Source organism: Strix uralensis, chromosome Z (genome assembly GCF_047716275.1).
Source record: "Strix uralensis isolate ZFMK-TIS-50842 chromosome Z, bStrUra1, whole genome shotgun sequence".
In the NCBI taxonomy this organism is placed as follows: domain Eukaryota; kingdom Metazoa; phylum Chordata; class Aves; order Strigiformes; family Strigidae; genus Strix; species Strix uralensis.
In genome coordinates this window covers 65,979,171-65,995,336 of record NC_134012.1, presented here as the reverse complement: position 1 = coordinate 65,995,336, position 16,166 = coordinate 65,979,171, and the positions used below count along the sequence as shown (strand labels likewise).

Sequence of the window (16,166 nt, the reverse complement as noted above, 5' to 3'; positions counted from 1 at the left end):
TGCATTCAGCATGTCCCACAACCTGGCCTGCCACTAAAAAACAACTAGGAAGGACATCTGGGCAGACCGTCCTCCAATGCGCTCCTTCCCTCTGCTCCATGTGCTCTGTCTGTGAATGACAACATTGTAAATTGCAAATCTTAAAAAAACCCCAGCAATCCTCTGCCTTACTACTGCCTCAACATGTGCTGCGTTGACTCTGGGCACTGGTTTGCCAGGGCCTTGGCACTGCTTGGCAGGACCATGTATCCGTATCATTCATTCACCAAGAGATGAATGTGACAAACTCCTCTGGTCCTTTTAGTAGGGGGAAAAGTGGAAAAATGGTTTCCCTTGGGAAACAAATGTAATGAGCTGGTTGAGCTGTCAAATTGCTTCTATGCTTTTAAAATCAATTCAGAGATGCCATCATTCTCAAGGAAAGGAGATTTCTTGCTGCCAGTGCTATGTTTATACTAGAACATACAATAGGGATGTTGCCGATGTGGCTTTGGAGCTGATGGGGCAAGAACAGACACACCACTCTGTGTGCCTTGCAATGAACATGAGTACTTCTCCTGTGGCTGTGCATGGTATGCAACCCAACCCAGCGTCTGGGATGGCACCAGCTCTGGTTGAAACTTCCCTTGGTATTTCAGTCAGAAGGTTCCCCAACAAGACTTGGGGCAAGTAAAAAATGTACCTTTTGTGTGGGTTCTTCCATGTCAGTTCAGAGGTGAGCCCCTACTGCAGCTTTCTCCAAGGTGAGATGCTTATCGCGTGTCTCCCCTCCTCTCTTTAATCAGCCAGCTACTTTCACAGAGCTGACGGGAGTATGCAAGGCTCCCAAGTTTTGAATGTGCCAAACACAGCTGAAAATGGCAAAAGAAGGATCCAAAAGGTACTGGATGGGGGGGAAGGGGAAATAGTACACTCAGAAAGCTACAGAACATGACTTTGTAAATCTTACTTTCTTAGGATACCAGGCTGATGAGCTAAACTGACCAAACCCTGTGTTTGAGGTCCAGATGCAAGACAGAGAGAAGTGTATTACCGTAAATGACAAAGACAGGGAGCTGATGCTGGGGCACTGAGGTCTCCTAACTGGAGATGAGGAGCTGTAAAATTGTGAATACTTTGACAAAAAGTCAGGGATTTTGCTAAAATCAACTTACTGGCTGTGGGGTAGCAGCTGTCATGCCTATGACGCCAATGCAGTACACTTCAGCCACAGTATTTCCATCGTTTGTATGGTAATAGACTGCAACAGTGAATGCTGGCAGTCAGATGTCTTTCCTATAGAAATGAAGCTTTCGGGCTTAGAATGCAGCTCTCCTCTACAAACTCCCTTCCTTTTCCCTCCCCTCCTTTCTGATTAAAGAACCAGCATAGCAAATGTCATTTAGTAGCATCTCTAAACACATTGTGCATCAGGAAGTTTTCAAAAAAATACAAATTCTTCCAGAAAGTATATGCCAGGAATGATATTTAATTGACAGGCTGACAAAACAAACCATGCTTGTCCATACATCTGTCTGTCAGTTGGTACATAATCATGCAACACTCGGGGGGATTTTAGAAAACACGGTTTTATGATTTTATGTATTTCAACTACTGGATTAAGACAGTTATATTCTTGTCATTTCACCTTTATCTCTGACATATACATTTATTCAGTCCTATTCTCTTTATTATGGAGCATCAAAAAGGAGTAAAAGGCCAGTCAGTGACCTCTGAAACAGGGAGTCATACTTTCCAAGGACTGGTGATGCCCAAAGCAGACACTGATACATGGCAGACACTCTGAAAACACTGCACTGACACTGTACAGTTAAATTTAGAGCCTCCTATAAGAGAGAAAGGCTTTTTACCCTTGAAGCCATTGGCTTTAATTGACATGGTGCCTTTTAGAGAAGAATCCTTCAGCACAAAACCAACAGGAATCTAAACAGACAAGAGACCTGAGGGTAAATTGTCCACATAGTATAGAAACCACACCAGCTGCATATCTACAAAGTATTTAAGGATTAAGTGCCCTAGGATTGGGAACCTGGTCACATAGCAGGAACTTCAGCTCCAAATGAAGAGTCCCTACAGCTACAGGTTTGCACACACAGCACTGACTCATGAGGAGCCAGCAAACAAAAAAACTGTCGCAGAGCTGTTTGGACCAAGGTGCCCAGCTTTGCACAGGACTCATGGTAGCCAGTCTTCTCCCGCTGGAATGTGTGTAAACCAAGTTGGTCTTGGGTTTTAAAAACACAGGAGAACTCAGATCAATCCAATGCTGTCAACCCAATTCTGTCTGTGATGAGTAGCTACTCAAGGACAAACTCTTCCCTCTTGGGCTTATGTCTGAGCCTGAGCAAGCATGAGGTTTCAGAGCAGAATCTGTGGGCTGAGACCACTGTTAACCTGATGAGATAAACACGTCTTGGAAATCCTACTGGAGTTCACCAAGGTCTTAGTATTCAGTATTAGGAAGTAGAGGGAACGCTGGTCACATGCAAAGTTAAGTGGCAAACGAACTAGTTTTTAAAGGTCTTAGAAGCATGTAGATTTCAAATGTGGGTGCCTTACATGGTAACCACAGACAGTTCAGGTCTTCTCTGGTTTTCCATAGTGCATCTAGGTTATTCCTCTTTGGTGACTCTAGGATGCTTCAAATGATGTCAGCAAGGATACATGCAGTGCAAAATACTAAGTTGGTTTGTCTTCAACTATGATTAAGTATTTAAGACCTCTCTGACTTCAAACATAAATGTGAACAATGTGCTTTGCTAATCTGAGACCCTCATTTGTGTACCTGTATTGCAGAAGACAGGGACCCCTTATTTTAGATTGTATTGAAAATGTTACAGGGTCAAGAGATTGGTTTGATTGTACTTTTATTTTGATTATTGGCTGCCCTGACACAAAAACACAATAAGGAGTATTGGTACAGTCAGTAGGACTCTGGTACCTCATCTAAGTGCCATATCAAAGACTAGCTGTTGTACAAGGCGAGAAATAGAGAGGAAGTGTAAATTAACTCAAAGATGAAGAAGAATTATGATCAGGAGAGAAAAATGAAGCGAGGTAGAGTCTTCTTTGTGCAATGCACTCAGAAGTGCCTGAACTGTCCCTAATAGCCCCCTGTACTGAAATCAAGGGAAAAGCTCAATAACTTCAATCTGCTCCTGTGATCTTCAGTGTGATTGTTACTGCTGATTCACTGAGGGAAAGACAGGTAGGCACTCTAAAAATCCCAGGCGTTCCACCATAGAAAGACCACATGCTCATCTCCCATTTTCGGTCCTTTTCTCATTCTGTTTCGGGTTGTTTGCTTTCCCAGAGGACCCTTCTCTTTCTTTCTCCTTTCCTCTGTGGCTGGGTGCTGAGGAGATGATGAGCAGAGGGGTTATGTAATAGAAGAGAAATACAGGGGACAGTTCAAAAATGAAACAAGAGCAAAAGTGAATAAAAAGCAGTGGATCAAGTTATGTATCTGCTATTAGCGGCTGGATAAAGAGCCCTGCAGTCCCAAACGCACAAAGGATTATAAATACCCAGAGAAATACTCTGTCAATCACCATAGCTACATATTTCCAATCATCTTCCACCTGCAAGAGAAAAAAAATGAAAAGGATAAACTACATGTAATGTAACATGCAATTATGAGTAGACATTATGCTTGTGCTTTTTAACGTGAGGAAGAACATACATGCACTCAAGAACATTGCTTGTCATGCTTATAGTTGCTGCAGTTTTCAAGTGTCTTTAGCAGGGGGCTGAATTTCTAATCGTCTGAGAACATTCCTAGTCTGCTGAATTTTTCTAAATATTCTAGTCTGTTGGCAAGCTATGGCTGTGACACTGACATTAACAAATAGGACTTGATCATGTGGTGGGTGCAGAGTGGGGTGGTTTAACATCAGGCAGAACCACCACAGCTGCACATCACTAGACCCTGTCAAAGGATTTATCTTGACAGCCCACACAAGAGACAGTTTGCTATCCTGGCCTGATTTGCCACACTATCACTCCAATCAAGTCCTGCTGATTTCAGCAAACTGGACAGCTGGACACAGGGCCCTGACTGAACAAACCACAGTGTCATGTGCTAAGCAGGCCAGAGCGGATTTTGTGTGTCTGAGACATATGCCTTAGAACCACATTCGATGAAGTTGCTGTCCTTCATACTGTTCCTACATACGCTGCATCAGAAGAACATTCACTCATATAAACCAGTGACTGCTTAAAAGCTCTCTGCTGAGGGATGTTCCACTTGCTTTCCCAATTTCTTTATGCTTTTCTCCAAAAGGCTGCTGTTGTACTTCTTGTGAAAGAAAATGCAGCAAGAACTCCAGCTGCTGGAAATGTTGCCACAGTTTTTAAAGCCTTTTATTTATACAGGACTAGTACATGATATCACCCATATGGCTTTGCATGTCTGGCTGAAGCAGAAGCAGCCTGCAGAACCATTTCCTTAGTGTTTGCCTGAGAACAACCCTTTTTTTCCAAAGGGAGGATTTTTTCTCAAATGAAAATTCCTGCTTCCCATCCCTAGTATCTTTTGAAAGGTAAGATACAGAGCTGCTGATGCACACACCAGACTAAGAATGCAATTTCACGTGGCAGGAGAGATTTGCAAAATGCAAATCAGCAGAACTGGCAATGGAAGACTTATCATGAGCTGTATAATCAAGGCAGAATGTTATTTGGACTGCTTCAAGTAAAGCCTCTTATTTTTTGGAGTGCATTGGAGAAATCAGCTGACTATGCTAGCTGAATATGGTACATGGATAAGTTTCATGCAGCTGGTCTGGCAGTGAGAGCAGGGCTAAAATGTTGGAGTCACATAAAACATTAAGGGCATAGGTACTAAGCAAGTCCCCATCCTCCTCTGTGCTGACAGATTCCTGTCTTTTCCTTTGGGCTGGCACATATTACCCACTTATCCTACAAATTCAGTCACCAGGCCTTAACTGTAGCCCTTTACTTAGAAAGTTATGGACTTTGTTTTCAGATGAAACTTCTGCAGGACATAAAAAAGGGAAAAAAAGTAATTTTGGGGTTGCACAGAAGTTGAATGAATTTGTGCTGATTTCAACAAAATATTCTGACAGAAAGAATACCTCTCAACATTTCCCTCACAAAGTATTTGTGTTTTTCAATACAAATACAGCAGTATTTAACTTTGAAATGGATTTTACCATCATAGAGCATCTAAAAAACTTCAAAACCAAAAGAAAACACTTCATGACAGATCAAAGACAAATGTTTCATTAGGTTTTAAATACTTTTTTAAAACAAAGTGTCAGAGAATTCCTATTCCTTGGGAGGCCTGGGTGTGGGGAGATGTCAGATAATCTTTCTTGGAGCTGCTTTTTGTTGCTTGTGTTTACACCTGAGGACACGGCCCCATTATTCTCTAAATTCCAACATGCATCATTTTCAATGACAGTAATCCCAGCTAGGATGAAAGATTTATAACCTCACACAAGCAAATCCATTAGTTCAAATGCCAAGTCTCATTTTTAAACCCCTCTCTCTTTTTTTTTTAGTCTGTCTTTATTCATCTGTTGTCTCTTTTTATTCAGTTGTCTTCCCCCAAAACTCAACTTTTATTTCAATGTATGTTTGTCATGGCTGAAAACAATGTATTGCTGAAGCCACAATTAGTCAAATCACTGTAAAAAAACCAGAACACACCAGACTAAAACAAAGTAGAGACAAAAGTATTCTGAAAGGAGTATCTTTACCAGATTTATCACTGGCTGAAGATAGTTCTCCAGATTAACTACTGCACTGCTAGACAAGCCCTGTTTCTTAAAGAGCTGTTCCCAAATTTGCTTGTTCCATTACTAACACAGAAAAGAACCCTGCTTGACAAACAACACACTTAGTATTAAGATATTACTGCTTACCAGGGCTAAGCAGTTGGTGAGCAGTGGGAGAGGGTTGCTTCTGAGGATCTGAAGAAGGTTGGAAGACACCTTGAAAGGTCCTGTCTAGTCTATCCCTTGGCCTATGGCAGGATCAACTCTGCCTGAACCATTGCTGATCAAAGTTCACACCTCATAGCTCTAACAGACTGATGCTTCTCTTCTTTTTCTTTGAAGGGTGAGCCTCATGTCTAGTCTAAAACTGTCCTGCTGCTTAAATTATCCACTGGGGATAGGGGAAGAACAGATCAGATTGCTTTTCTTGTTCCATCCCCAATGAATGATTTATTTTCTCCCTTTCTGTAGGAAATTTTGATCCATTCACAGCTCTCAAATTTTCTTCTCTAAACCCAACAACTCCAGTTCCTCTGGGCTGCCCTCCTAGATTATGCTGGAAGTGTGGCCCCATGCCCAGCTGGGTGGTTGTTTCCCTTACCTCTTTGGTTTCATTTTGAGACCTCATATTCTCTGCGATGAACTGAACACTGCTAATAACATCATTCACTTCTTGGGAGTACTCCATGGGCTCTGCCATCCATTTCAGTGACTGACAGCTCAGATGTCTTCTTTTGGTGGTATTGAGTTCAGATGCCATATCACAGTGACTGCATCGCTGCTCCCTGTGTAATTTGGTATCTTTGTGTTTGCTGTGCTTTGACTTGCCTGACATATTGGCTGGTCCTTTCTTGTTTTTTCTGGAGATGTTTTTTGTCTGCTGTTCTACTGGCCTCTGCATCAACAGCACTTTGGGGAGCAGGCTAAGAAAGACAGTTTTTACCCATTTAGGCATTGTGTGTGTGGTTGGAGTTCTGTAATGTATATTCAGAACAAACACCGTGATGACAATTGACAGAGTCACAAATATCATAGTAAAGAGTAAATATTCACCTACAAGGGGAATTACTAAAGAGGTGGATGGGATTGTTTCTGTGATAACGAGTAAAAATACAGTCAAAGAAAGGAGCACAGAGATGCAAAGAGTCACTTTCTCACCACAGTCAGATGGCAGGTAAAAAACTAACACAGTCAGGAATGAGATGAAGAGACAGGGAATGATCAGATTTATGGTGTAAAACATTGGCAACCTTCGAATATAAAAGGAATATGTTATGTCTGTGTAGATCTCTTCACAGCAGTTATATTTGATGTCATGTTTGTAGCCAGAGGCATCAACTATTTCCCATTCACTATTTTCCCAAAAGTCACTCATATCTACTTTGGATCCAATGATCAGAAGATCAATTTTGGCTTTGTCATAGGTCCATGAGCCAAATTTCAGTGAGCAGTTCTGATGATCAAATGGGAAGAAGGTAATATCCATAGGACAGGAGCTTTTAAAAATAGCTGGTGGGGTCCAGGTGACCATTCCATCATAGCGAAGCAGGGCTTTGGTCTTGCCTTCCACTTGAAAATCTCCCACAGCACTAGAAAGACAAATGAGGCAAAGAAAATAAAATTAAATTTAAATTAAATTATTTAAATTAAAACATCTTTCATGGACACTGCAAGAGGATACTTTTGAGAGAAAGGGTAAAATAGAAAAGTGTTCATCATACTTATTATACAAGACAATATCTGGTTTCCAAATTTTATCTGCCGGTACCCGAACAAATTCAATGCCATCGTATTCTCTGGGATCCCATTGCAATTTGTAGTCATTCCAAATCTGAAAGAAGAACGGACAAATATTTTTGTATTATCAGCAAATATCTGCTTCTCAGGTATTTCTGTAAAATGACAGGCTATGACAAAGACTGAAAGTGCAGCATGTGTAGAAGGGGACAACGGTCCAAAAGACAACAAGGCCATGACCTGGAGAAACACTGGACATATATGAATTCTGCTCACATTGATCTGCTACTCTCTCCTCTGTGAGGGGATGGGATGACAATTGTTATCCATTGCTGACATGCTGAGATCTCTCCTCTGTCTTGCTACATCAGTACCGACCCTTGCAGAGAGGAAATACAGGCCTTGCTGTTGCTGTCATGAGAGTGCACACTGTAGGTTAAAGGAGGCCGGCATCAAAGGCGACCAGCATCCTAACGAGAAAGGAGGTACACTAACAGGCAGTTGCTGCCAGGGGACATTATTGGTTCCACAGGGGTAGCGAATTACCAAGTTAGGGTCAGACAGCTCTTGCACTGCTGTCTAGTGCCCTATCATGGGGCCATGCTCCATGCTCTGAGAGCCTGCCCTGAAGATCCTGATCATAAGTATGGTATATTTCACAGAAAGCTTTGTGTGGACCACACTCAGTGCCTGAAGCTGGTTTTGGTGGAAGTTGGCTTGTTTTTCTCAGCAGTTTAGGTCCTTTAAGGATCTTTGTCTATGCACAAATGCTAAAATCATCAGGAAAAACTGAGGCATGTTCCTTTTGCTAATAAATGTTTTGGTTGGAATCTTCATTATGGAGATGACCTAGCAGAGCAGAGCAGAGCTGCATATTTAATCACTCTTTAATGGGTACATCCAGCTACATTTACCAGATAAACCAATGATCATGAAGTTGGAGGAGAATATACCACACAGGAAAGATGGGAGATTAACTTCTTGGAAATAAGAATAAAGAAATTACCTTTCCAAATGTGGCTTTGGTTAATGGAGCTTCTCCTTATTCATACCTTCAAAATCCTTGTTGCAAACCAAGCACTTATTCTATAGATGTAGCTTACAAGGTAACACACATTTCATCATATCAATGCAAAATGCATGAGAAATGCAATGTAGTCACTTACATGTCTTAGCCACAAATTTGTTTCCATAATCTGATTGACTTCATCCTAGAAAGAAAAACAGGCATGCACATCTTCACTCCATAAATCAGTTACAGTATCCTGAAATGGCCACAAACTTATTCTGATAGAAATGGAAACTAGAATTCCACATTAACAGATATCAGAATTTTTTCTGGCTGTTTTCAGGGGACTTAACATATTGTGCACAATCATGTGCAAGTCTGTTGAAAAAATTTTAAAGATCTACTGAAAAATTATCCCCCACAAATATCAGACATACAAAGAACTGCACTGTTTTGCCATGGGCCTGAGTACCTGCAGAACACAAAACTTAGAATTGCTCTGACCAGTACCAGAGGAATAAGGTTCTGCTGGTGGCTATGTGCTTTGTTGGATTCAGTGTTTAAAACCTCTGTTTACACAGTACAGTACTGGTCAAGATTCAAGGAAAATGGCATCTGTACCACAGTGTTCTTGCATTTCTATGCAAATTAAGTTGCTGTTGTACTGAGACCTTCCTTTTACAGTTAATTATTGCTATTGCCAATCAGCAATGAGTCAGGAAGGGGCTGCAAGAGACATCAGAAAAAAAAATTGGATCCTGTTCTAATGAGCTTTTGGTCTAAAAGTATTCAGAAGGATTCATATTACATATATTTACGAATGCAGGTTGACATTCACAATGAAAATATCTGCAGGAATATTACTTTGGGTAGTTCTTAGTTTTTAAGAATGTGGACTCAAAAAAAAAATGTGATATTTACAAACCAAAGGTAAAAAATGTTGTACATGAATTTTCAACATTGCATACTGAAGATTAAACACAAAGATCATTTTGAAAGGCCTGTAGGGTTCCTGTCTATGGGTTAAACTATCTAAGTTCTTGTAAAAATAATTACTTTTCTTGAGAAAATTCAACTGAGTTACTTATGATGTTCCTTTTTTTCTCCAAAGACAGTACTGGGAATCAGGGACTGCAATGTGAGTCAGAACTGCTGAAACCTGTCAAGCTATCTGTAACATAGAAACAAATAATTTGACAAAGGAACTCCCAAAAGTGACAATGCCATCACCATGAGGACTTACAATGCCTTCATTTATAATCTCAGATAATTTAGCTCCCCAGCTGTTGTTGAATGTTCCTCCTCACTGTTTGCTTGTCACTTCATTATGGACTCAACTAGGTACCTCAGAACCAAAACTCAGTCTCTGTTCTGTGGATAATGTTTCACAGAGCAGACCTCAGCAAAGGGTTAAGATCATGTTTTGCTTCTTCTACAGTCCCTCTGCCCTGCCCAGCAGGTCTGCCACCTCAGACACACTCACCCTTATATACGGTATGCCCCAGAACACACAACATTCATCCCCAGCTCCATGCTTTAAAACACCACCCTGCAAGTTTCACATCTCTTATGTTATTCTGAAACAGACTGAAAAAGCATGCAAAAAAAGAAGATTTTTATCTCTCAGAACCACTGGGAAATGACACTAGCCCCACAGGAGAACTAGGCTCCATGTTACACAACGTAGACACAACCAGGTGTCTCTGGAGTGGGCTAGCCCTGTGGAGAGTGGGCTTGAACATTTGGTACTGCTGCTCTGGGTGCCAGAGTACAGAGTAAGCAAATGAATCCATGTAGTTTGAACAGCGCATTCGAGCAACTGGAGTGACTTGGCCGACAGGAAGAACAGCAAAGGTTTCAGCATGCACACATATGCACACATGACAACATCAGCTATGAGAGCTGTAGGTGCAACCATGACAATCATGTCTGCTTCTTTAGCAATTTGTGTGTGTTTGCAACCATCCCCAAACCTCAGCAGTATTCTGTAATGAGTCTTACCACATTAGTAAGCTGGGTAATGGCCACTTCAAAATACACTGTGACAGGATCAGACACATTTTCCACTGGCCTGATGAACTGGTTGTACTGGGAGAAGAGCCTGTGAAATAATCGTTCCTCTGATTCACAGGCTGTGGTATCTGTGTTGGTAAAGATAAAGAACAGCTACATCAGAGGTAAGGAAGAGGAAAAGAAGGTGATGGACAACATACTAGTTCATGCTGTATTTCTGGATCCCGTGCTTGTCACCATGTATCAAGACACAGGAGCACAGAAAGGAGAGGGCTGCCAGTATGCTGTCAGTTGAAAGTCTTCTCCTCCAGGATGTTGCCCACTGCTCCCTGTCTCCTCAAGGTGTACGGTAATAGCCTGAATGGAAATGTCTCCTAAGCTGGATCCAGCTTATGGGCCTCCATTTGGCCCACCCTGATGATGAGGGGAAAAAGTTAATAACTAATCTGTACCTTTAAGACTCTGAGCCTTTTGCCCATCTAGCTGTAGAGATCTGATAAAAACTGCAGGTCCTCTAAGATAAGCCTGCCTAGAAGACAATGGGATTATACAGAGACTGGTTCTGACCACCCGAAGCACACAGCTCAGCAGAAACTAGCAAGAGGTCAGAAGTTTACCAGCGAGGAAGACTTCGAGCCTTCATCAAATGACCACCAGAGAACACCCAAGGACCACCACCACATTTTACAGAGCATGAACGGTTGGGGGGGGAACTATGTAAACGATTTCTAGGAAACCATTTGAATACTCCAGCCTTTTCTCAGAAAACTCATGCACATGTGTGTATAATATCTATATAGTCTGAGGGCTTTTTAACTCGTGTGTGTGTGTGTGTGTGTGTGTGCGCGCGCGCGCGCATTAGGAGGACAGATCCTACACACACCTGGCGCCGTAATAAAGGAATACCTGCTTAATAACTCTGGTTATTGAGTTTTTATTACATCACTGAGATTAGACTGAAGTAGAATAAGATGGTGTGAAGCAGAAAAAGAAATATGGTTGATTTCATCCTCGGGATTTTTATGGTAAAACTGAGAGTTTACGAAAAGTATAGGTACTTACTCAGAAATTAAAAGCTTGAGGCTGCACGGGATCAAAATCTATGTCACAGAATCACAGAATCATAGAATCATCTAGGTTGGAAAAGACCTTGAAGATCACCTAGTCCAACCATTAACCTAACATTGACAGTTCCCAACTACACCATATCCCTAAGCGCTATGTCAACCCGAGTTTTAAACACCTCCAGGGATGAGGACTCCACCACTGCCCTGGGCAGCCCATTCCGATGCCTAACAACCCGTTCTGTAAAGAAATGCTTCCTAATATCTAGTCTAAACCTTCCCTGGTGCAATTTGAGGCCATTCCCTCTTGTCCTATAGCTTATTACTTGGTTAAAGAGACTCATCCCCAGCTCTGTGCAACCTCCTGTCAGGTAGTTGTAGAGGGCAATGAGGTCTCCCCTCAGCCTCCTCTTCTCCAGACTAAACAACCCCAGTTCCCTCAGCTGCTCCTCATAAGACCTGTCTTCCAGACCCTTCAACAGCTTTGTTGCCTGTCTTTGGACATGCTCAAGTAATTCAATGTCCTTTTTTTAGCGAGGGGCTCAAAACTGAACACAGTCATCGAGGTGCGGCCTCACCAGTGCCGAGTACAGGGGTAAGATCACTTCCCTGTCCCTGCTGGCCACGCTATTTCTGATACAAGCCAGGATACCATTGGCCTTCTTGGCCACCTGGGCACATTGCTGGCTCATGTTCAGCCGGCTGTCAATCAACACCCCCAGGTCCCTCTCTGACTGGCAGCTCTCCAGCCACTCCTCCCCAAGCCTGTAGCGCTGCTGGGGGTTGTTGTGGCTGAAGTGCAGCACCTGGCATTTGGCCTTATTGAAACTCCTACAGTTGGCCTGAGACCATCGCTCCAGCCTGTCCAGGTCTCTCTGCAGAGCCTCCCTACCCTCGAGCCGATCAACACTCCCACCCAACTTGGTGTCATCTGCAAACTTACTGAGGGTGCACTCGATCCCCTCGGCCCAGATCATCACTAAAGATGTTAAACAGGAGTGGCCCCAAAACCGAGCCCTGGGGGACACCACTCGTGACCAGTCACCAACCAGACTTAACTCCGTTCACCACAACTCTTTGGGCCTGGCCACCCAGCCAGTTTTTTACTCAGCAAAGTGTGTGCCCATCCAAGCCATGAGCAGCCAGTTTCACCAGGAGAATGCTGTGGGAAATGGTGTCAAAGGCCTTACTGAAGTCAAGGTAGACAATGTCCACAGCCTTTCCCTCTTCCAATAAGCAGGTCGCCCTGTCGTAGAAGGAGATCAGGTTTGTCAAGCAGGACCTGCCTTTCATAAACCCATGCTGACTGGGCCTGATCATCTGGTTGTCCCACATGTGTTGTGTGATGGTACTCAGGATGAGCTGCTCCATCAGCTTCCCGGGCACCAAAGTCAAGCTGACAGGCCTGTAATTTCCCGGATCATCCTTCCGACCCTTCTTATATGTGGGCGTCACACTGGCCAATTTCCAATCTTTCGGGACCTCCCCAGTCAGCCAGGACTGCTGGTAAATGATGGAAAGCAGCTCAGCGAGCACCCCAGCCAGCTCCTTCAGCACCCTCGGGTGTATCCCATCAGGTCCCATAGACTTGTGTCTATGTGATGCAGTAGGTCACTGACTATCTCCTCCTGGATTGTGGGGGGGTCATTCTCCCAGTCTCTGTCTTCTGGCTGAGGAGGCTGGATTCCCTCAGTACAACTAGTCTTGTTATTAAAGACTGAGGCAAAGAAAGCATTAAGCACCTCAGCCTTTTCCTCATCACTTGTTACCATCTTTCCTCCTGTGTCTAGCAGGGGATGGAGGCTTTCCCTGGTCTTTCTTTTGCTGTTGACATAGAAACATTTCTTGTTGTCCTTGATTGCTGAAGCCACATTAATTTCTAGCTGGGCTTTAGACCTCCTCATGTCAAGAACTCTAGGTGATTATGATACCTCCTAGTCTTAAAAACTATGACTACATTTTATCCTCATGTTTGTTATTCCAGGTCTTTAGATAACACAATTGTGCTCTGAAGGGAGTTCATTTATCAAGTTCAATGAGAAAAAAAAGTTGAAATATTAGAATTTCTTGTAGAATAGCATGCATCTTTGTAATACAGAGCACTTCTTTGGGAACAGTAGATCATTGATATAAACCCCAGACTGGATAGCTTAGTGAGAATAAGGTCTATGACAGGCACTGAGCTGTCTCACTGCAGACAAGAAGAATGCTCTTAATCTGTTACATAATAGCCCAAACCTGAAATAGTTATTTCCACAGTGCTAAAGGCTACAGACTTTGATTTCAAATGGAATGATTAAATCATGTGGACTGTGGCGACACCAGCTCAGAATAATATTTTTCTTGAATAACTTTGTTATTTCAATGCACTACTGTAATTCAGCACTTAAATTCAAAATACTTTATAAGGCAAAGATTTAGAACTTGCTCCTCATATTGAGCACAGCCGTGTTACCAAAGCTATATGATGATGCCAAATACTACTGATACAACTAAGGAAAAATTAGTTTTTCAGATACATGGTCATAAATTTTTGTGTTAGTCCCAGCCTGCACTAGGACATGTCAGGAAAGCAATCATGATAAGCCTTTACGACTGCAATTATTAAACACAGAACAGGTTTGTGTCAGGCAGCGTGGTCTCTGGCACAGCATAAGACATAAATTTGCAATTTACATTTCCTTTGGTGGCACAGCTGTCTTACAAGAAGATGTTTAGTCTCAGCATACTACACTGTTTTCATGCTTAGGCCATCCTTACCCTGTTTTTTAAAAATATTACCTTTCTGCCTCTAAGGTGATACAAAGCATACTCAGATTCAGGGGACTATCACAATTAAATGCTAAAATGTTGGTTACCAGTGACTTACATGTATGAAAGAAAATTCTACTAAAACTTCCATGACTACATGTTTCGTTTCATCCTTTTAGCATCATGAGAGCAGACATATGAATGTCTGTAAAGTCTGGATGTTTGTATATCATGTATTGTGCCATTCAAAAAGGAAACTGCAATTTCCTTTTCGGATCTCATCATCATCATCCATCACACTGTGACTTTCAGAAGTACCCTACTGTGGGAACATGAATGTCTTACCAAAGTCTTATGAATAAAGCCGGTGAGTCTAAAATCATGTTTTATTTGAAAATTTCTTACTGGCTTATTAACAGACACACAGTTTAAAATAAAGTAACAGAAACAGACAAGTATTTAGGCCTTTCATCTTTATAAATCAGTTACAGATTCTCATCCTATTGGTGCTGCTTTAAGACAATGCTTTATGGCTTGCTAACACAAGCACTGTACTTCACACATGTCTTGGTCATCAGCAGAAGTGAGACTTTCAAAAAAGATGTAGTGTCTTAAAAGCAAAAATCCTGCTGAACCTCAGTGAGAGGTGAATGGAAATTACACCAACAAATTAAGCATAGATCACAAACAACAGTGAACAAAAATACAGCAAGTTCTCACTTTTGAAGTGTATTGAACATGCACATCTTTAGTCTGCATTATTTAAACAATTGCAAAATTCAAGCACCAAATTAAATTACTAGAGCTCCTATTTAATTTTCATTCTTTGCTAGACACAGTTCCTCAGTTATCAAACCAAAACAAAAGGTTTTATGTATGAAAACTAGTATTGCTTTAGCTCTCTTAAAATACTGTTGAAACATTAGATTTCTGGTTAGAAATAGCTGGTAGATGCTTTACATTGAATTCATTCCAGGAAAAGAGAAGCAGAGACAGTGACCAGAAAATATTTTACAGACTAGTATCAAAGACAGCCTACCTTTAATCAAGGATGTGAACACGAATGCCCACACACAGAAAGCAGGGTAACACCAACATAGCCACCTCTCAGGATGCATTGCTAGCAGCAGAATAGAGCTTCCTTTTGAGGTTTGGGGAAAGAAACATAAGGCAAAAATACATACAACCCCCCTGGACAGTAAGTAGGTGGCACAAAGATGGATTTCAGTTTTGCATCTGTGGCAAACTCTGCAGTCTGCTGAGCTGAGCAAACGCTTGCAGAGTTGCTTCACGATCACCAGGTGAGCCGAGTTTATGCTGTGCAGAGAGTCGGCCAGCGTTTTATCAGGTGACTCTTTACATTTACAGTCACATGCACCGCTGCCTCTAGGGGAATGTTTAAGAGTGCAGGAGAGAGAGGGAAGGCAAGACACTGGGCAGCCATTGGGAGCTTGGGGGGAGGAACTCAGTCAGTCCTCCACCCACTGGTTAAGGAACACATCCAAAAGCAGCTGCTTTAGCTGTTGCCTGGTGCTCCCCTGAGTGAGTCCGGCAGAATATGCAGAAAGGAAACAACTTCAGTTTATTGGCTGAGGACTAATTTTGCAGCAGGAGAAATGGATGCTATATGGTTTTAACACCTCTACCAGAAACCACCTGAACTTTGAAATAAGCACAGCATCGTGATAGTATTCTTGTCAGTATTCTGAGTGAATAAATCTAAGGAAAGTAGATTTATTACTGCTGTCTAACAGGAACAAGTAAGCATGGTAAGTGCTTTCCTGCAGACAAATCACCTCACAATACCAATTCTTCTCTCATTTTTTTTTGTGTGCAGTGACTCCTGTGCCA

General features: G+C 42.1%; 1 protein-coding gene across 3 annotated transcripts; it reads right to left on the bottom strand.

The window, feature by feature from the left end:
• Positions 1 to 2,850: 2,850 nt before the first annotated feature.
• Positions 2,851 to 15,611, bottom strand: CHRNA6 (cholinergic receptor nicotinic alpha 6 subunit). Of its 3 annotated transcripts, XM_074856442.1 has the most exons (7): positions 15,355 to 15,611; positions 10,489 to 10,628; positions 8,645 to 8,689; positions 7,463 to 7,572; positions 6,343 to 7,330; positions 3,528 to 3,581; positions 2,851 to 3,355 (listed from the first exon to the last, which is right to left on the bottom strand). In XM_074856442.1, the coding sequence occupies exons 1-7, from the start codon at positions 15,431 to 15,433 to the stop codon at positions 3,218 to 3,220; spliced, it is 1,554 nt and encodes a 517-aa protein (XP_074712543.1). In that variant the 5' UTR covers positions 15,434 to 15,611; the 3' UTR covers positions 2,851 to 3,217. The 3 variants fall into 3 exon arrangements, with proteins under 3 accessions (XP_074712543.1, XP_074712545.1, XP_074712546.1); XM_074856444.1 differs by having other exon boundaries at positions 2,851 to 3,581; XM_074856445.1 differs by lacking the exons at positions 8,645 to 8,689; positions 10,489 to 10,628; positions 15,355 to 15,611 and adding an exon at positions 7,755 to 7,796.
• Positions 15,612 to 16,166: the final 555 nt, after the last annotated feature.